Here is a 20,979-nt window from a genome sequence, read left to right as displayed (position 1 = left end):
CTTGCTAATTAGGTGTTGTTATGTTCGCTTTGTTCTTTTGTTTCATGGACCTTAATTATTTCGGATCCGGTATATGAAAGACCAGCCCAACCACCTCCCCTCCAGAGTAACATGGTGTTGCACGCCCAACCTCGTTCCCAGGGTCTCCATTGTCTTAGACAAAGTTAGCATAGTTTTGAGATCCCAAGAAAAAAATTTTTTTTCTTTGGTCAGTGCAATTGAATCCTACTTGTAGAGTACAACCTCGTCCCCAAGACCTCTCCTTGGTTTTGGGGCTGGAACGAGCGCAGAAGGCAAGCGAGAGGTCCTGGAAGCGAGGCTGTTTACAGTACTTTTTTTTAAAGCAAGATGCAAAGAAGATGTTTTGAATTGGTTAAATTCACGATTGATAGTGAGTGTTCAAGGGTATTGCTTTTTCCCGATATTTATAACGGATTACGAAAACCGTGGTTCTATGAGGGGAATGGGTCAAGCCTATTGTGACGTGTACAAAGGGATACCGACCAGAACACATTGAAGCGAGTAGGACATGTTTACAAAGTAATTTTTAGTAAAAAAGCGTCAGTTCAAGGCAATATGCCAAACCGGTACGTGGTATTTGTAGAAAGCTGAGTTCCTTTGGATGAGTCACTCAGCCCAGTCTCCCCCCCCCCCCCCCCCTCCAAAAAAAAACAAAACTCGGAAATCGGGAAGGGCGTGAAATTTTGGCGATTTTGCTTTGAAAGATATAGAGATTTTAAAAAACCACTGTAAAAGAAAAGGTTCAGTTGCAATTTAAAAAAGCTAGTTAGCAAAACAGTGGACAACATATACTTCAAGAAAATTGCTCGTTATTTTAAGTTGAAAAGGAAACCTTTGTCTGGGGCTAAGCTAAAAAATGTTTTGCGTCATCGTCCCCACAGTGAACGTTGTTTTAGATGTCAGCCTGTCACAGAATATCATGGACCGTTCCATATGTTATCAACAGTCCTGTTCAGACTCACTGTAAATTTCTGCTTGCGATGGGTAAGTCAATGTGCATTCAAAACGTTTTCTGGACCAGTTTGTCTGTCGGCAATTTTCCCCTTTTAATTTACGCTAGCGTTGTTTAAGAAGCCCTCTCCAATAAGCTACTTTCAAAAATACCATGATACTTTTTGTCCTCCAAAATTTTGCATTACCATTGCTTTTATTTTCTCTTGGGACCACTGTAAATCCCAAGAGAAACTTGAAACAATGCTAATACAAACAAAGAGTATTATGGTATTTTTGAAAGTGGCCTAATGCTGCAGTTTTTCTTGGGACTTACAAGGGTCCCAAGAGAAAATAAAAACAATGTTTATGCAAAATGTTGGAGGACAAACAAAGAATATTATGGTATTCTTGAGAGTGGCCAAAAGACACCTACCTTACCCGCCGCGCATGTGCATCTAAATGTAATAAACACTACAAACACGGTCATTAGATACATTTACGGTCCTTGTGATAATGACTGGCTGTTGGTGTTACGCTCCCTATCAGTTGCCTAGAAAAGTGTCATTCCTCTTACACCTTTCGTTGCACCGTTTCCCCCACCAATAGATGGTTTTCACTCACGTGAGTTGACGGCCATTTTGGTGTACGAAACAATAGAAAATATTTGCGCAGAATTTGCATAAAAGTAGAGTTCAGTCCCCAAGGGAGAGGATGTCTATTGTTCTAGTACACCAAAATGACTGCTGTGACGTCACGTGAAAACCATCTATTCATGATAACATGCGGTTCTGTTTTAGTCTCCTTGTCTATTTTTCCCGTCTCAACATTGTCCTCTGGAAGTTCTTACTTACAACGAAGAAGCTACTGTGCCATCATTTGAATGTCTGACCTTCCCTTGTTCCCCTCTTTCTTCACAAACATAAATCAGTGAAACACAAAATTTTACTCTACTTTCTTTTTTATTATGCCAATGCACCATCTACAACATAACAGAGCACATACTTTAAGTGCAGCTGGCACTTTTACAAAAATTACCAAAATTAAGAAATTGATTCATTATACTTATCTTTATATATGTGCTTCTTTTCTTTCAAATGTCAAGACCTATCGCTGTTTCTAATTTAGGGCCAGACATATTTACTAACAAGCAAACTTATTTTGTGTGTTTTTTTGTCTTTCTAAGAATACACGTTTCATCTTTCAGCTTCACAAATCTATTACATATATTGATGGAGATGCTTTTTTGCTTTACAACCTACAGGATCCTCCACGGATTTTTCTCAGATTAAAGGTAAACGTTTTTCAGAGATATTTGGCACTGCCATACACTTTTGCTTTGAAAGAAAGGTTTAAATAGTTGGTCGAGTTTTTGGGTTTACTGGGGTCTCAGTAGAGGCCATGGAAAGAAATTCTTCTCGCCAACAGTGCAATTAAACTTGAGTTAACTGGTTATAAGCAAGTCATTGTGTTTGTCTTGACCATGAGATGGGGGAAGTTTTCCAGGGGGCTATAATAATAGTGTCGTCTGAGATTCTCTTATTTCCCTGCTAGTTGGGATGCAGGCGAGCAAAGTCACGACAAGGCAGATCTTGGAGCTTTGAAAGTGAAAAACGCCTGGTCCTTGTAAGTATGTAAGCCTAATAGCGAGCAACCTAGCTTACTTCATCCGGGTTAATATGTCACTCAATAAGAAACAAACAAACAAACAAACAAATAAATAAGCAAAAGCATTAAATGGTTAAGTAGCAATCTGACTGCAATGTCTACCTAAAAACCAAGAGAACTAAAGCTAAAGTTAACATATCTTAAGTACTAAAAATACTTATAGCTTAGTTACGGTAAGCGAAGCATTTGGAGACAACTGAAATTCATCAGCTTGAAGACTTGCCATGGGCACATTCTGAGTGCTTACATCCTGAATGTTCTCCTGTTCGTAAACGTCTGACGTGTCTGGCTCCTGCCAACAATCAGAAAAAAGTAAGATAGCATATTTTTCATTTGTTTCATAGGTGATCTTAACAAACCAATTCAGCTCTCAAGCAAGGTCCAGCACATCCCTGCACTGTGCACCTTGAAGCTTCTAATGTATTATAAGACTTGCCTTGGACACATTCTGTGGGTTTTCAACATCGACGATGGCTGGTTCTTCAGCTTCTGCGGCGTTTGACCCCTGCTAAGATCAAAGTTATGATAGCATAAGTTTTAAAAGTTATTTCCATACACAAATTTAACTCTGCTATGCAAGACCCAAGCACAAGTAGCTCCTATTGCAAAACTTACCGTGGACACACCCTGTGGACTTACAACATCAAGGTGGTTCAGTTCGTCATCTTCTGCTGTCTTTGCCTCCTGTGTCGTATAATAATATTTCGAATCATCCTTTTTGCCAAAGTCAAAGTAGTCCTCTTGCTCCTCCAACATATCGTCAAGTCTTTTATAGAGCCGCTGAAAGCTTGGCCGTTCATCTGGGTCCTGGTTCCAACAGTCTCTCATCAAGGCATACCTTAAAAATTAACAAAAATAGGAATTTCTTTCTTCCTGAAGGAAAATCGATCTTCATACAACCAGCTAACCCTGTTTCCCCAAAAATCATTCGTAGGTTCCTGATTCGAGCAAATTTCATTCTTTTACGTCTCGTAGACCGTATTAATTAATGGAGGCCAATAAATTATCCCTTTGTCCTTGTGCTAATGAAACCAACTAGCCTCTTTTGCATGAACAAAACACAAAAGAAATGTTGCTTTGGAGCGAGGCTAGTCGGTCTCATTAGCACAAAGACAGTCTCTCATCAAGGCGTACCTTAAAAATTAACAAAAATAGGAATTTCTTTCTTCCTGAAGGAAAATCGATCTTCATACAACCAGCTAACCCTGTTTCCCCAAAAATCATTCGTAGGTTCCTGATTAGAGCAAATTTCATTCTTTTACGTCTCATAGACCGTATTTATTAATGGAGGCCAATAAATTATCCATTTGTCCTTGTGCTAATGAAACCAACTAGCCTCTTTTGCATGAACAAAACACAAAAGAAATGTTGCTTTGGAGCAAGGTTAGTCGGTCTCATTAGCACAAAGACATAATTTTATTTTTTGACCGCTATTGACGAATATGGTCTGCAGATATTTTAAATTCTTAAAGGCTTTATTTATACTAAGGTTTCTGTTCTTGTAGGGCCAAGCTTTTTTATCTACAGGCAACCGTATTTTTTGCACAAATAAAATGAATTAAATTTGTGTCTTGTATTTTTGAGTACATCTGTGTTGATATGGAAGAAAACGAAACTAAGGCCAAGCCGACAGTGGTTTTGGACCTCATTTTCCAACTGCGTCACAATTTTAAATGTGTTAAATTGCATTTGCCCACAACTATTTTTTTCTGTACTTATCTTACAATCTCTTTCAATGTAAAGTAAACATGGCTCAAGTTCAATTAGCAATAATTATCCGAGCGGGCGTGCCCCTTGATTTATGTTCAAGTGAAGCATTCATGTCTAACTTGACTGATGCAGGAAAGTATGAAAATACATTAACCACTCACTCTTCCTATTAATATCAAAACACTGCACCTTTTTCATAAAACTTGTTGCCTACAAGTACTTAGGAAAAATCACCTCCGTTTAACTTACACAGGGTCTGTGCACATGTCAGGTTTTTCCAGTCTGTAACCTGCTTTCAAATTCTCCAAGAGCTGTTTGTTCTTCATTAGTGAGTAAGGAGACCCCCCTGTAAATGATCGACATAATGTGCATCAAGACAAATCATGAACCATAGCAAGGGGGAGGGGGCGCTCTAATGAAAGAAATCCGAGACTAAGACTTAAGATGCAAGACGTGAGGCAAAGATAATCTTCAACCAAGAGTTCAAAAGTTTTCCAACCGTAAATAACAAAGCGAAGGACACATTCAGAAATGCAGATCCTATGCACAGAAGATCAAAGTCGTTTCATGGGCCTCATTCACGCGGTGGCCATATTGGCTAGAGATAATAGATTTCGTACCCGAACCTCGAGTTGAAATGTTTGTGAACTAGTTTCGGTGGGACAAAACAAAAGTTTTCAATCCCTCGGGACTCAACATGGCCCATTTCATCCAAACCAGCATTTGTTTTCCCTTTCGTTCGTTCGCTGCTTCAGTTCCTTATTTAATCTGCTAAACCATTGGCTATTCCTACTTACTTACTTCATTTCTTTACTTGCTCATTCAGTCAGTCAATAAGTCAATTAGTCTTTCGGTAGCCACTCAGTCATTGTATCAGTCAGTACTTTCGATGGTTGCTTAACCAGTCGGATGGCGAAACTTGGTTCCTTCCCTCATTTGTTTTACTCATTCAGTAAGTCAGCCCGCAAGCCAGTGTCAAGTCGGCAGGGGTTTCGTTTGAGGCTGGAGGCTTGGCGTTTCATCCAGTCGTTTCCCATTCCATGTCCGGTACTTTGATGCCAAAATTTGAAAGGTTTTGTTTCATTTTTTATTTATATATATATTTTTACTTACGTTTTGTAGAAAATTTGAGTGAACTCCATCCTTGCCTGGGAAACTTATTCTTGGGTTCCAGAAACACTGGAATCCAGTGTTTCTGAATGTTCTATTTAAAAAAACCTCAGGTACCTAGCGCCTTAAGCGCTCGCAAGACGCCTTGCGGCGTCAAAAAATGTCACGCCTGGTGCTTTCAGACATATGTCCGCTACTTTACTTTACAAAACTGTCCTGTTAAAACCCAGGGCCCGGTTGTTCGAAAGCTGATTAACTTACCCCAGGATTAGGGTAAACTATTGTATTAGGTTTTGAACTTTTTGGTGAAAGTTTCTCTCGCTTATTTTGTTTTTCAAGATTGACTTCTTCTAGTGTAAAGTTATGCCGAATATCAGCGTTGAACAGCCTTTGAGAGTAGAGAAATAAACTCCTTGGTTAATTTTTAATCTGGGATTAGCGTTAATCGGCTTTTGAACAACCGGGCCCTGGTGTCGGTAGGCCATCGTAAGTTGGTTAGTCAGCCAGGCGGATGGGCATCCTTCCTTTGTTCCTTTGTTCAATCATTCAGTTAGTCCGTCACGACAACGAAGGCTACGAGAACCAGCGCCACATAACAATTGATTTACTTAGCAAAAACACGTACTTCTGCATGCCCCGCACGTGCGTTTAACATTTTGATACACTTCTTTGAAGCTCGCGTCCTGACAATGAAGTGAAATAATCAAATTTGAAGTTATGTGCAGGAAGCGAGCATTGGACGATAAATTTTAAATTTTCTCTTAAAAAACCCACACCGTTCATACCAATTTTGTTCTTGGAATGTGGAAACACACTTTCATTTCCGAACGACTTGAAATCATCGCGAAATTATTGCAATAACGGGGAATAATAGTTTTAGATAAAGTTCTCGCAGCCATCCTCGTCACCTTTTCCTGAGGTCTCTAAACGAGTCCTTTTAACTGACACTGATCGTTATAACAGATAAATACAATTTGAGATAAATACACAAACACTTTTGCTTTTCACTTCAGTTTCCAGCTAACAGCTCCATATATAGTACAATATGTTAATTAAAATTTCATAAATTATCACTGACCAAGAGTTGCAATTTCCCACAGGACCACTCCGTAGGACCAACTGCAAGTAAAACAAAACAAGTTAGAGCGGTTTTCAAATGAGTGTCGTAAAACCAAAACCAAAGTAATTACTTTGGCCAATCAAAAAGGACGCAGACAATCCAGTAAACCAATCAAAACTCAAAGTAATTACACGTATCCGACACAAAGCGCGAGAAAATGTGCACGCGCGAGCCACGATTGGTTTTGGTCTCACTTCTGATTGGTTGAAAACGTGGCGCGAAAACTTTGAACCAATCACTGAGTGAAGTAATCATAAAGCAAAGTAATTCACTAATTACTTTCGACACTCAATTGAAAACCACTCTAACACCTATGCAATACATTAAATTAGGAATGCACTAGCATCTGGTATGTTGCATTCACTGACTCTAAAAACACCAGACTTGATACTTACACATCGCTCTTGGTGGTAAAGATCTCTTCAAAAAGTGACTCTGGAGCCATCCACTTCACTGGCAGTTTCTTCCCATTGTCTACTTTGTAGACCTCATGGTACAAGTGCCGCATCAATCCGAAGTCACCAATTTTGACTTTCTTGCCGTGTCCCACCAGAATGTTCCTCGCTGCTAGGTCCCTGTGCACCAGACCCTTCTGGGAAAGATAGGTCTGTAAAAGAAAAATGATTATGGGTATTGCAAGGGATTTGTGATGTAAAAGTCAGTTTTGAGGGCCCAAGGCACTGGATTCTCACAAAATATCTTTCCTGGAAGCGTGTAGCCTCCAATCGCAGAATCTTTTTAAGGTTAATTGTTCCTCCCGCACACAAGAACGCCACATTCCTTTCCCGTTGTGAGACGTTAACCAATGATTTGCTTTTTATTTGTAAGAGTGTGACCAAATAAAGAAGCTGTAATAACGTCCACTGCAATTTGCAACGGAAATTTGAAGCTTGAAAATTATACGGAATTTAAGGTGAAGGTTAACTTTTCTTATCATATTGAACACGTTCTCTGATTGGTTGAAAGAGGGAAAGGAATATGGGCTCCCGTGAAGCAGATTCTTGCAGGTGGAAGAAACGACTGACCCTAAAAGAGTCTGTGATAGGATGTTAAGACCAGCAGAGATGTAACCGCCTGTTTAGTGCTAATCCAATAGAAGTGCCACTCAACTTGTTTCCTTGAGGCGCATGTGCTAATCCTGGTGCCAGCACGTACCAAAGAGTTTTAATTGGCTTTTGCCGAAAACGGGCGCTACATACATTTAAAAGAAACGTTAAAATATCATTCAAAAAAACGCTAAAAAACATGATGGGGAGTAGAAAAAATAGCATATCATCCACATATGACCATTCCAAACCTCTGTTGTATGAAAAAAGGCATTACAAAAGAGCTCAAAGAAGAGTGAGCTAAGCATTGATCTTTCAAGCAGATCTGATGTTGTTGAGATGAAACCAGTTGAAACAGGACTTTGGCTTTGCCATGGTTTGGTTATGTAACTACTGATTATGTCATCAGCATCCGACACTAAAGATTGACAGTAACGCACGCAAAAACTCCGAAACTTGCTGTGAAAGACGGAATGAATGAGAAATTAAACGCAGGAAAAGACTAAGACAAATACAAAAAAAAGAAAGAAAAAAATCTGGCTATTTACCACTTACCATGCCACGGGCTACCTGCCAGGCAAGCTTTACTAGATCAAGTGGAGCAAACGAGTCACAATCCTCGTCACATTCATCAGCTGCATTATTAGTGGAGGCATCTTCCTGGTTAGATGCGGATGATGAAAACGTTACAAAGGGTGTTTCCAATTCAATAGTAACAGAAGCATCAACTTCGGTTCCGTTTTCTTCCACAGATATGGAAGGCCCAATGTTTTTATGCAATATTGTTTTCTCTTCTTCTGTTTGACCATCCTAGATATATATAAAAAAAGGACCATACAGATAACTTGAAATGAAATAAATGTATCTTTAAAGTGCTTACAGACGAAATAACGAAGTGATCCTCGCATTCATCGTCCAGATAAGTGCGAATATCGCTTCTTCATTTCGACAGATAACGTTAGTGAGTAAAACTAAGAAGGGGCCATTGCTGCCAGTTTAGTTGAAAAGTACATAAATATTGGCCGTTATATTATATTATATTCAACTAACCCTAACCGCAACGGTTGTTAATGCGCTAGAACGTTTCCTAAAGATTCTCAAAACTTCGCATTCGTAAACATTAAAACTTAGTCCCCATGATGCAGTCCGGTTAGACAGACCGTACAGATCATTTTGCAGGGTTTCGCAGTCCTCTTGACGACGAACAACTCTATAACACTTCGCATCATCAGGATAGAGAGCCATACTGGTGCATGGGCTGACAAACTTGGGGAGGTCGATCACGTATAAAAGATATAGGAACAGAGACAACAGGCTGACCTGAGGAACACCCTCTGAGATCTGGAAGTCAATTGCAAATAGTCCGAGAACCAAAAGAGAAGGGGACCCGAGATGCCGTACAAACCAAGCTTGTGAAGAAGACGGCTAAAAGCAATGGTCAGGGTAGATCATATCGATCTAATTCCCTGCATCCAAGGCTGTCCCAAGGCCGTTCAGAACGGACAGAAGCTGTGTCGGAGAGCTGATAGTAAGTCTGCCAGTTCAAGAATAAGTTTGGAGAGCACACAGCGTTCGCAGAGCTTACTGACGATGGAGAGAGGTGAGATCTGCCTGTAGTTGGTGACATCGGCTCTTGGCCCCTTCTTGTGCTGCGGGCATATATAATTATTATTATTATTATTATTATTATTATTATTATTATTATTATTATTATTATTATTATCATTATGCTGTTGACATAAAAGCTCAAATATACCGTTGCTAGTTTTTCAACAATGATTATAATTGGTCACTACATCCAAAAATTTTACTAAATGTCGCCTGTTATCGTAAGCTTGAGCTGTAGGCTTTTTGCATGTGCATGTCTCTCTGTTGATGTTCGGTAGTATGACTCCGTACCGAACATGCCAACAGACAGCAGTAAAACTAATATATAGCTTTAGCCAAGCCTAAAAGCAGATCTCCGGGGTTCTTTATTCTTACAAGAAGTTAACTTGGCTTGAGACTGCAATCCAATCGAAACACAGTACCTAGTCAGCGGTCAACTTAAAAAAAACCCAGCTGACCTTAATGAGCTCAAAACTTGAGCCCACGATATGGTCAGGTAATACTGGTCACATTGGCATACATGGACGGGTGGACGCACGTACGGTCGTGGAGTACAGTATCTTCTTACCCATGATGCTATACGTACGCGCCTTTGACGCGTAGAGCTCCGCTATAATAAAGATGACTCTTTCACACCGGATAAGACCAATAGTGAAAGGATGTACCTGGTCCGTAGTTGAGTTCTGTTCCCTTGCTCCGTTGTACATCTCTTCATCTTCGTCAACGACGGTAGCTCCAACGGTAGATGTTTTTATCTGCGTGGACGAAATCAGGGCCAAGTTGTTAGAAGCGAGATAACTTCACATCTCCAAAAAACGATGTTGGAACAGTCCGAACTAAAACGCAGGTGTAATGAGTTTTGGCTTGTCATCTTTTAATTGTATGTTTGCTTGAGTCTACGATACTGGTTTGTTGTTGTTGTTGTTGTTGTTTTTTTTTTTTTTTCAAACAAAAAATGAGAAACTTTTTGGTAACTACGGGACACCACGTTAAAGGCTGATAAAAAAATTGGATGTGGCGAGATAAGATGAAGGAAATACTGTCCTGTTATAACTTACAAGTGCACCTTAGGTAAGTGTTCTAGAAAATGACCTATTTCGTGTTATTAGGGAGGAAAGCATATTACCTTGCTTCTCTTCGCTCTCAACCACTGAAGTAAGTCGCCATGAGGAATGTACTCGACAATTAGACGAAGTGGAGTAGCTGTGGTCCAACAGCCCACGAAATTCAGCACGTTTGGATTCTTCCCCACTACCTTCATGGTCTCAATCTCATCCAAAAATTCGTATTTCTGCTCTTCAGTGGCGTTTTCTTGAGAAAAATAATGTTGAACAAATCAGTTTCAAAGTAGGTTGCTTGAGGCCGGGACAAACTAGGCGATAAGTCGCTGCAAAACGTCGCGGGGACAAGTCGGCGCAACAATTCGCCTTGAGTGACACGGTTAATTTTACAAAAATCACTGTCGCTGAGGCAGAATTTTGTCGCGGCGATTAGTCGCACGAATTCAAACGAGTTTGAATTAATTGTAGCGACACAATTAGCAGCGTTGTCGCACCGTGTGTATACTTCCGGCAAAAAAAATAATGAATATAAATGAACCAATGAGAGAGCGTCATATGGTCAGCCATATTGAATTAGATAACTAATTCACATTCCCCTTCATACGATATCACTGCGTGTGCACCGAACAGGCGTCATGTCGCAGCGACTTATTTTGCAAGTAGTACACATGGAGCAACTTATCGCAGAGACCTGTCTCTGCGACTTGTCGTCTATAGTGTCCTGGTCTTTAGGGTTTCAGTGTGATGAACGGTTAATTATTTTATTGTAATCTGACCGCAGTTTACGCAGTAAAACACAACCAAGCATTTCCGTTTTTTCTAATACACGGCACAATGGAGTTTAGAAAAACCTTCATGTAGAGTCTTTAATTGCCAGTAGCTACCGTGCCTCCGTGAGATACAAATCAGAAGCTACGATTCAAGCAGTAACTGTCACTTAGAAGCTTGCGAAGGTCTGATAAGCGTGTAATTAGTTTAAATCTTTGGCATTTCCTTAATCATTGTTGCATGGGTTTTGTAAAGAAGTTTTTCAGTAATTAAGTTTATTTTACAAACTTTATTAGTTTTCAAGTCTAATCCTTTAAACTAAGTTTCTTGTCCTCGTGGTCTTTACAGTTGGTCTGATATCGTTTTAAATTCGCTAGCAATCGAGTTATCATTAGTTTTTTTCAGCAATATGTTATTACCACGTGGAGCTATAATTTATACTCAGACAGAATTTTTCCGGAGTACTTCAGTGGCTTATACCTGGATATTGCGTTTTTAGCTTTCTGATTGGTGCACTCAATCTCATTGATCAGCTAATATACTGTATGCCCTAATATGGAAAATGATTGTGTCAAGTGTTGCCAAGGTGGAAACTAATTGGCCTTAATTTCCAAATGTCCAAGCTTTCAGAAAGTAATGAAAATTTTATAAAACAATTATTTCATTCACACTTGTTGGATATGAGACTGGTTATCACCAACTTAACACTACTCTCCTCATTGGCTGTTTACAATCTCATATCTGATGTGCGCTCGCGGAAAAATTGTTAAATACAATTTCAGTTTACAGCTTATTGAGTCAAGGGAATAAATCACGTGTCCCTTATCCCTACATCAAGAACACTTTATTTCGAAGTCAAGCCCGTAAATTAGTCCTTTAATCGCCCTAAACCGGTTTACCCTTGAGAGTCGTTTGGAGTTGCAAGCAGTGTCATGACATGAGTGCAATCACGCTCATCGACATAAAGCTATAATTGTAATGAGATTCACATTAGTTGGTGTAGGAGTCACAAGGTCACCCTCTTACCATGACGTCATCCAAAACACCAACCAAAGAGCGATACATGAATTGAAGTTCTCTAGAACAAGCATTCAAATTTTTACAATGCAGTTGAAGTCGAAGCTAAATAGTTGATGCTTGCATTGCGTACTTATTTACCTTAATTGACTCCCGGGATACAAATGCAAGGTAATTACTTCGGTGTGTGATCTATACAAGGAATAGACACCTTCATACCCACCATGTAATTCTTTAACAGCAACGATCTTGTACTTGAAATTTTTCTCACACCAGTCTTTGGTATTCTTGTTAAAGAACTCCAATCCGTCAATCAATTTGGCTTTGTGCACCTTCCCAAATGCTCCTTGACCCACCTCTTCCAATGATTCTATTCTCTCCGGAGGAATTTCGCAGGAATTCAGTGGTTTAATATCCTTTGCTGTCCTAAAAAAAACAACAACACAAAGTAACAACATCAATTACAGCTATCCCGATGTGGAAAAGGTTTCAGTAAGTTATGGGACTCACGCAGCGTCACAACAAATTTTATTTTAGGTCGCAGAAGGAAGCGGGCTTATCCCTAATAGTTGGCTACGAATGCTTTACCTTTGGACCATAAACAAAATAGAGCTTTCACAACAGCCTTTTTTGCTATCTTTTTGTTTTGTTTATGCAACTCTGAGACTACGCGAGACCAATCCATTGAGGCTTAAATGAGATTTGGGGCACAGATCATTATTTGAACAACCCTACATCTTTCCTAATGATACCCTGCAGCTTAGACCCACCCTTGGACCTTCCGTCTACCTCACAGAGTTCTAAAGTGTGATGTCATAAAAAAAACTAAATTTGTGAAATTATGGGATTTTTCGGGGTATAGAGTGTTTTCACCCACACGTGAACAGTAACCTTGTTTTTCTACCGAAACAAAGGAAAACGTTTGTATGACAAACCAGAGCTCAATTCCCGGAGAATTACTTGGGGACACCAACATGGCTGCCGTTCCTTTGTTTAGGGACACCAATGTGGCCGCCGTGACGTGACATGAAAACACTCTATTATGAAACGACAACATCTGAAAGGCCTACTCGCCAAAAATGAGCATTTCAGCGCAAAAAAGTGTCTGAGATATTAGCCCAGTTATGCTCATGTGACAATTATCTCAGTCTATTTACTGCTAGGACCGAAGTGTCGAAATGGAGTATATTTGCAATTGTACAGAACGAGATGTTTCATGTTAACCCCCGGGTTAATGAAATGAAGAGATTTATTTTTCGATGTTGACTCAGGGGTACTCTGAAAAATTCAGAGTGTCCATCTGCAGGAGTCGAACCTACACTGTACGACATTCCGATTACAAGTTTGGATGCTCTATCTGCCTCTGAGCTATAGGAAACTAGTGGAAGCTAGGCCATTAAACTACAATCATAGACAAATTGTTAAGAACAATTCAGCATTTTATCTTTCAACTCACTTATCGCATATTATGGACTCTTTTGCAACCCCCTTTCCCCCATTCAATGTTACTTGAGGGAAATGAACTGAAAACAGTGTGCAGGACTGACAGTGGACCAGTTTATGCCCAACATTGATTGGGTGGGGAGGGGGAGAAGCGCCTCAGTGAAGTCCCAAAAATGTGCACTGGAATGAGTGTCCCAAAGGAATTTGGCCATGATCGTAGGTTCCAATGACAACTGTGCCTCTAAACTGCAAGGACTGAAATTGTCTGCAGCATGCATTCTCGCTATAATTATATTAAATGAAGTGGATGACAAATTTTAATCCCGGTGAATGAAATGAAGAGAGGATATTTCCGATGGTAACTCAGTGATACTCGGAAAGAATCCAAGAGCTCCTTTGCAGGTATTGAACCTACGACAGCCTTCAGATGACTAGTTCGGATACTCAAGCACTGAGCTATAGGAGACTCGTTGGAGCCAGGGCACGGTCCATGATTTTGATGGTGTTTCTGGGATACTCGGAAAAAATCCAAGTGCTACTTTTCAGGGGTCGAGCCTACGACCTTCCGATCACTACTTCGTGTACGCAATTTACATTTGTCTAAATTTTCAGAATACTATTTGCCTAAAGATAAAAAAGCCAGATATTTTGAAAGTCACCGTTAGTTTTTGCATAGCAATAAAAACAAACTGTGAATTCACAGCTCTACTGAATTTTATTCATTAGACGTGAAATTTTCCTTTTGTTCCCTTTATCGTAAATTTGCAAACGAATCCAGCCATAGATTTAACTCCTTTTTGGGAATACAAATGTACATGGGTTTTCTGATTTGCGTGAGCACTGTACCGATAAGTTTTTTCCCCAACAATGTATTATCTTTGCGTAGGCAAAAGTTCTTGTGTCGAAAATTGTATATCGTGGCCTTAGCACGACTTTACTTCTTTCTGATCATATTGAAATCTACAATGTCCTTTGTCAATTTCATTGCAGGCAGTTTTCAGTTTTTGCAATACATAAAAGGTTTTATTATTATTATTATTATTATTTTATCGCAGGTTGAAAAAAGAAGCATTGTGTTATCTACCCCAATTTATGAGTCATTAAAAACTACTGTACCAGTTAAAAGAAAAAAAGGCTTACCACTTTGCAGGATGCTTCTTCCTTCCCCTTTTATGGCAAGAAAAACCAATAAGAAGGATAAAGCCAAGCAAAGATACACCGCCAATGGAGAAACCAAGAATACTCGCAATGAAAAAACCTGCTCCACTCTCATCTAACAATGGCGGCCGCGTGGTTACATAAGTCATAACTGCTATAAAATAGAATCAAATTCTCAATGCAGTAGTTTTCATGAAATTTTTAGCACATGCATTTAACTATCTGTGTGTTTAAAACCAAGGAGCAATAATATTATTACGCTTAACTCTCATGAACAGGTATATCTGCAGATGACTTCACACGCAATAATGATAAAAATGTGCAACATGAAACATTATCACCGATTATACATCAGTGAAACGATAAACGTTATGTCTTTAAAATCTAATGCAACGTTTCTTTTATGAAATGTTTTCCCCAATCTCTGGATATTATTGGCCTTTTATGCCCCTGGTAAACATGGAGACTCTACAGTTCAGATTTCAATGACACATAAATGATATGAAAGAAACAGCAACGCAGTTTGTAATGATCCTTGCCCTCAGCAATGTGATTTATTCACGAATCACACTTTGCTTGCTCTAAATCGCACCTTTTCTCCAGCCATTGAGAAAGGAACACCAAAACAAAACAACCAATCAGATTTCAAGGCTTGTTTAAAGTAACCAATCAAATTGCAACAAAATGAGATACAAAGAAAGCCAAAGTGTGGCAAAGTTCATGTTTAAACTGTTTTTCATCTGACTTTTTCTACTCTTCTTTCCTGAAGAATATCTTAAATCCTATAATAATGATTCCATGTCTGGAGTCAGGGGAAGGAGGCTGCCAGGACGCTATGATAGCCGTAAATGTGTTAGCAGTTACTGTAAAATTGCTAGGAGCTTTTGATGGAACTGAAATATTTCAAATGCAGCAAAGACAAGAAATCAAAGTGAAATTTGCCCATGGAATGAAATAGAAGAAATGTGATTCAACCATTCTTAATTGAAAAGCAACTTTCTTCCTTTCTTTCCAATAAAGGAAATTAATTCGATGAAGGAAGTGACATCTTAAATGAACAAAGATAGCTTATCAGGAACGAGAAAATACCTAAATAAATGAATAAATCAATCAATAAATAAAAACACCATTTCATTCTAAATTTGCAAATATCTCAATTTATTCTATTTTCTGCCACACCATGTGGAATAATTATTGTCTGTCTATGGGCATTAGAAATTGCGATTTCATTCAACTGTAATTAACCACATTGCCCCCAATTGACTAGGTATACTAGGCCTGATAAAAAGCTACAGTCCCTTACCATCTTCCAATGTCCTTGCAATCTTTGAGGAACTCTTTGGTCCACACTCCACAGAACTGAAGACACACACCTTAAATTCATATTCTGTGAATTTCTCAAGCCCTGTAACTTGCCAGAAGAAAACCAACGAACCATTGATAATTGAAACATTTTTTGCGTAAACCCAAGCCACATCTTTGATAGTTTGTATTTCTGATACGTCGGAGTCTCGCTTTTGGTAAAGAAGTTTAAAGGTTATCAAGTTTCTTTCGTCGTAGTACCGTTTTGGAAGTTTCCAAGAGGCAGCGACACTAGTCGATGATTGTGCAGTTACATTGACAAGAACAGGAGCTTCAACAGGAACTGGTATGGAGAAAAAGGAATTGCTGAATACAGAAGAATACCGCACAAGTCCAGAAACATCACTACTTATTAAATTTAAATGTGCTAGAAAATAGTTCTTTATACGCAACTAATTTCAACCCATACTCTACTTCTGAAATGACGATTATCGGCAATTCTTAAGGTTTCTCTAAATTGACTATTATCGTCAATCTAGGACGCTTAGCTCTTACTAGGGATTATGGGAAATTAATATATATTTTTTTTGTCAAGAGAAGTGTTTGTCACATGGTCTCTATTAGGAAGAGAGAGGACCCTGGGAATGAGTGTTTGTGTGTGGTGGCCATTACTCTTCTCGGCCTGTCGGCTGTTGCCATTTGGTGAATTTTTACTTGTTTTCTCCATTCAATTAAGTTACAAGGTAAGGAGAAGTCGTATAAACGAAGAAAAGTTGAGTTACTTGTAAACACTTTGAAATAAATTTGAGTTTTTGTTACTCTCTCACAAAACCAGTTAAGATTGAAAATATGTTACTTTATAGTAAGTTTTACATGTACAACCCTTCAACTTAGCTTTCTTGTGAGCTTTCACAGAGCAAAACTGACAATTTATGTCTAGATATTTCTTGATTTGTCATAGTTCTTAGTTTTGGAGATTCGGAGGGAGGAGATTAAGTTAAACCACGGACTGCTGGGTATTTACAATGTATTTTACAGCGTGAAAACTCCCTTTCTGTTTGCATATGCAAGAAATTCTTGGATGAATAAGGAACAATCGTACAAAATTCCACTAGGGAAATTGCACATTGAAAGTATGCGTGACGCAGTCTTCAACTGTCGGAAGAAATTTATACTTGAATTATTTCATTACTTTCAACTCCTGTTTATTGCTACCAACAACCGAAGTTAGACAGATATAATATAACGACAAAGTCCAGTATTATCCTGTAGATTTACAATTAGCAATTTGAAGTAACCTCTCTTTTAGCTACGATTTGTTGACACGTTGTGTGATGGCGCCAGTGCCAATGCGTACTTGTGTCAAATAAACGTTGATGATTAGCATTACAGTAAATATTTCGTAATACATTAATGTCATCTTATACATGTTGTGGTAAATGTCTAGTAAAGATTCCGTAGAATCTCCAAGCTGCAGACGAGAAAATGGTTAGGGGAGAAACATGTTTCGACTTCTAGTTTCGAGGAGATTAGGGGTGCTTACCATTTGTCTGAATAAACGGTTGGGACGACCCGTGAATAATGGTAACAGTTTTTCCTAACTCAGCAAACCAGCCCAACGAGATAGCGCTTAATACCATTTGCAATTGTTTTCGGCTGATGAGGGACTGGAAACTGGACACTTCCACTGTTCCGTTTGATGGGAAAGGCCATTTACTGTGGTTTGTGTATTTCCCAGTCAGCAGACAAAGCTGGACATGGCCCCAGATTATCACATGGGAAGGAGGGGGAGGTGATTGACAGAGTTAAGAGTCGCTGAAGTAAACATTTTGCATGTTAGGGCTTCTAACACATTACAATTGGGTGCATTTGAGCATATGAGTTTCTCAGCCACCAAATCTTTTGCAATTAACTGCCAAAATGTGTTAGTCTGTCAACACGCTTCAGGCATGAACACACTACTTCAGCAAAAAGGTAAATGCCGTCTACTTATTCATCAGCGGAAATATTGGAATCAGTCGCTAGTAGCAGAGGAGAATTTGTTTAGGATAATTCTGGATAAATCAGCGGGCAAGTGCAATATTGTGACATGTGACCATGTGACAAACACTTAGCTCTTGAAAACAAATAAAGCCAGGCATATCGCCGGTGCTGACAAAGTGTGGGGAAATCCCACACAAAAACTAATGCCTTCAAACTTCCCGTCAAAAATTTTCACACTTACTGGTAATGGTAAAACAGAAAAGCTAATTTGTAAAAGTATAGTTTACGTACAGTGTTGTATTAAGACTGGAAGCAAGAACTCTTAGCTGACAATTGCACTTGCCTGCTGATTTATCCAGCTTTAGTAAATTTTCAGCTCCGACTATTGCATTTCTAGCTTTTTGATTGGCTAAAAAACTCCGACTATGAGCCAATAGTTGAAGTTTTACATTATGGAAAATAGTGTGCCAAGATTCTCTTTCCAAACCCTTTGTAAAATTGTGGAAATAAAAATCGGCGGCAAAACATAGTTTGAGAATTTACCAAAACAATTATTCCATTCGCCCTTGTTGGATATGAAGTAATTATAACATACATACATACATACATACATACATACATACATACATACATACATACATACTTTATTTGTTAAAGCAGGTCGGTAGTGGCAGCTAAAGAGCTGATGTGGACCTGCTAAACTTAATAATACAATTAAATTCTACCATATAAACCTACCAATTAAACTACAATACTTTTTAAGACTAGGATACAAACGTTAATAATTAAGTAAAAACTGTCTATTAACAACAAGAGAAAATAACTTACTAATTTTAGATAGATTCAAAAAAATTTTAAGAGGTGTAAATACTAACGTTTAACAATACAAAAAGTTAATATCCTTATTAAGATTTATTGTAGTCCCTTTATTAAATGTTATTTTGTTGAGGCTGGTTTTTGCGGTTTAGTGCTACTTTCAAAGCATCTAGCTTTTTCAAGTTCCTTGTCCTTCTATCCAGTGAATTCCATACCACAATCCCCCTATATGAGAAGTTATTTCTTCCTAATTCTGTTTTCTTCCGTTTCGCCTCAAGTAATACACCTCTGCGCTTGGATTCAGTAAAAGTAAAGAATGGCAATAACCTATGGTTTAAGCCCTGCTTAACTTTAAAAACCTCTATAGCAAGCCTACGTTTGTAAAGGTATCCTAGATCTTGCCACTTGATAGAGCTCAGTACTTCACTTTCCAAAATATTGTGAGGAACTCTATGGATAAATCTATCAACTTTAATATGTAAGTTCTCAATTTCATATAGCTTAGCCACAGAACAGTTGCCCCAGACAGATATGCAACATGTTATTTGTGGAATTACTGTTCTAAAATAAAATGCCTCTAGTAATTTGGGTGATAGATATCGCATTTTCTTTAGCACACGATACTGACTACTTAGTGATTTATGTGTCTTCTCTAACTGATCTCTCCATGTCAGTCTGTTGTCGATACCCACACCCACTAATTTTGTTTTCATTGTGTAGTCGATTTGTGTACCCCCATGCGTCACAGGCAACAGTGGGCCCACAAACTGATCACGTTGGATAATCATTACTTCGGACTTTCCAGAGTGCAGAGTCAGCTTATTTAGTCTGCAGAAAGCGCAGATCTCTTTAAAGAGACCATTCAATTTAATTGTAACATCATCAGGATTATCTCCAATTACAAAGGCAGTGGTGTCGTCTGCATACAGCTGTAGCTCGCCTTGTGTTATGCAATCGGGGAAATCATTAACATAGATCGAGAACAGCCTAGGCCCAAGTAACGAACCTTGTGGGACACCGTATTTAACTACTAATACAGGCGATTTCACTCCATTTAGTTCAACAAATTGGTGTCGATTTGATAGATAGCTATTTAGCCAATGAAAAAGGTTGTCACTAATGCCACAGGCCTGCAATTTATGGGACAAGATTGCTGGACAGACCGAGTCAAAGGCTTTCCGGAAGTCTATAAATATAGCGCCAATAACTTTTCCTTGATCGATATGATGATTCCAGGTTTCAGTAAGGTACATTAGGAGAGACTCTGATGATATACCTTTCCTGTAACCCCACTGGTTGTCATGCAGTACGTCATTCAGGTTCGGATCAATGGTATCACAGAGGACTGACTCTACAGCTTTACTAGGTATACTCAACATAGTCAGTGGCCTGTAATTCCCACAGTCTGCACAGTCTCCACCTTTGTATAATACTTTAACTTTACCAATATTCCACTGACTTGGATATTTACCTTGCTCGTAGCTCATTTTGCTTAAATTTGAGATGCCATACGCGATTTCCTTTGAAACAATTTTCATTTCTTTTGATGTTATACCATCACTCCCATGGGATTTTCGAATATTAAGTTTTGCAAGTTTACTGCAAAAAGCCTCATGACCAAATAATACATCCGAAAATGTTGGTGTAATTCTTGAGATGAATGATAGCCCATCCACAGTGGTGGTTAGAAAGTTGGAAGCTAATTTCTCACCCACTGTTGCAAAAAAGGAATTCATGGTGGCTGATTTTTCATGATCATCATACACTAAAACATCATTGCTGTTTCTGACTGGGCCAATTCTCATGCTGCTTTTTCCTCTTCTTGTTAATTGGTTCATAATCTTCCAAAAGTCCCTTGATCCTTTACTGGTGGTGTTTAGCATATTTGTCGAATACTCAGCCTCAGCACTTCTGAGAGCTTTGATTACCTTATTTCTCAGTTCTTTGTAGTTTACCCTATCCTCCAAGCTTCCTGTCCTCTGTGCTTTCAATAGTTGTTGATACCCTTGGTTCATGAGTTTTCTTATACTAAAATTCATCCAGAGTAGAGACTTGGAGCAGACCTTTGCCTTTCTTTCTGGTAAAAATTCTAATTTAATGTCCTGATACAGAGCATTTGCCATCCAGTAGTTGTCATCAATATCATCAAAGACATTACAGGCATGCCATGGAATAAAGGCCACTTGTTGTCTGAAGGTGTCTTGATTGCAGTTTTTCC

General features: G+C 38.8%; 1 protein-coding gene across 1 annotated transcript in view; it reads right to left on the bottom strand.

The window, feature by feature from the left end:
- Positions 1 to 1,941: 1,941 nt before the first annotated feature.
- Positions 1,942 to 20,979, bottom strand: part of LOC138023884 (tyrosine-protein kinase receptor torso-like) — a 43,822-nt gene continuing 24,784 nt past the window's right edge. The window contains exons 4-15 of the mRNA XM_068870967.1: positions 15,964 to 16,305; positions 14,643 to 14,814; positions 12,283 to 12,485; positions 10,340 to 10,524; positions 9,879 to 9,968; positions 8,161 to 8,415; positions 6,955 to 7,166; positions 6,518 to 6,558; positions 4,579 to 4,675; positions 3,235 to 3,457; positions 3,056 to 3,127; positions 1,942 to 2,911 (exon numbers count right to left, since the gene is read on the bottom strand). Coding sequence (XP_068727068.1) covers positions 2,777 to 2,911; positions 3,056 to 3,127; positions 3,235 to 3,457; positions 4,579 to 4,675; positions 6,518 to 6,558; positions 6,955 to 7,166; positions 8,161 to 8,415; positions 9,879 to 9,968; positions 10,340 to 10,524; positions 12,283 to 12,485; positions 14,643 to 14,809 — 1,680 coding nt within the window. The 5' untranslated portion in view covers positions 14,810 to 14,814; positions 15,964 to 16,305 and the 3' untranslated portion in view covers positions 1,942 to 2,776. The remainder of the gene's footprint in view (positions 2,912 to 3,055; positions 3,128 to 3,234; positions 3,458 to 4,578; positions 4,676 to 6,517; positions 6,559 to 6,954; positions 7,167 to 8,160; positions 8,416 to 9,878; positions 9,969 to 10,339; positions 10,525 to 12,282; positions 12,486 to 14,642; positions 14,815 to 15,963; positions 16,306 to 20,979) is intronic.

This window comes from Montipora capricornis, chromosome 11, assembly GCF_036669925.1.
Source record: "Montipora capricornis isolate CH-2021 chromosome 11, ASM3666992v2, whole genome shotgun sequence".
NCBI lineage: Eukaryota > Metazoa > Cnidaria > Anthozoa > Scleractinia > Acroporidae > Montipora > Montipora capricornis.
The sequence above is the reverse complement of the archived record's forward strand: the minus strand, read 5'-3'. Positions and strand labels throughout refer to the sequence as shown.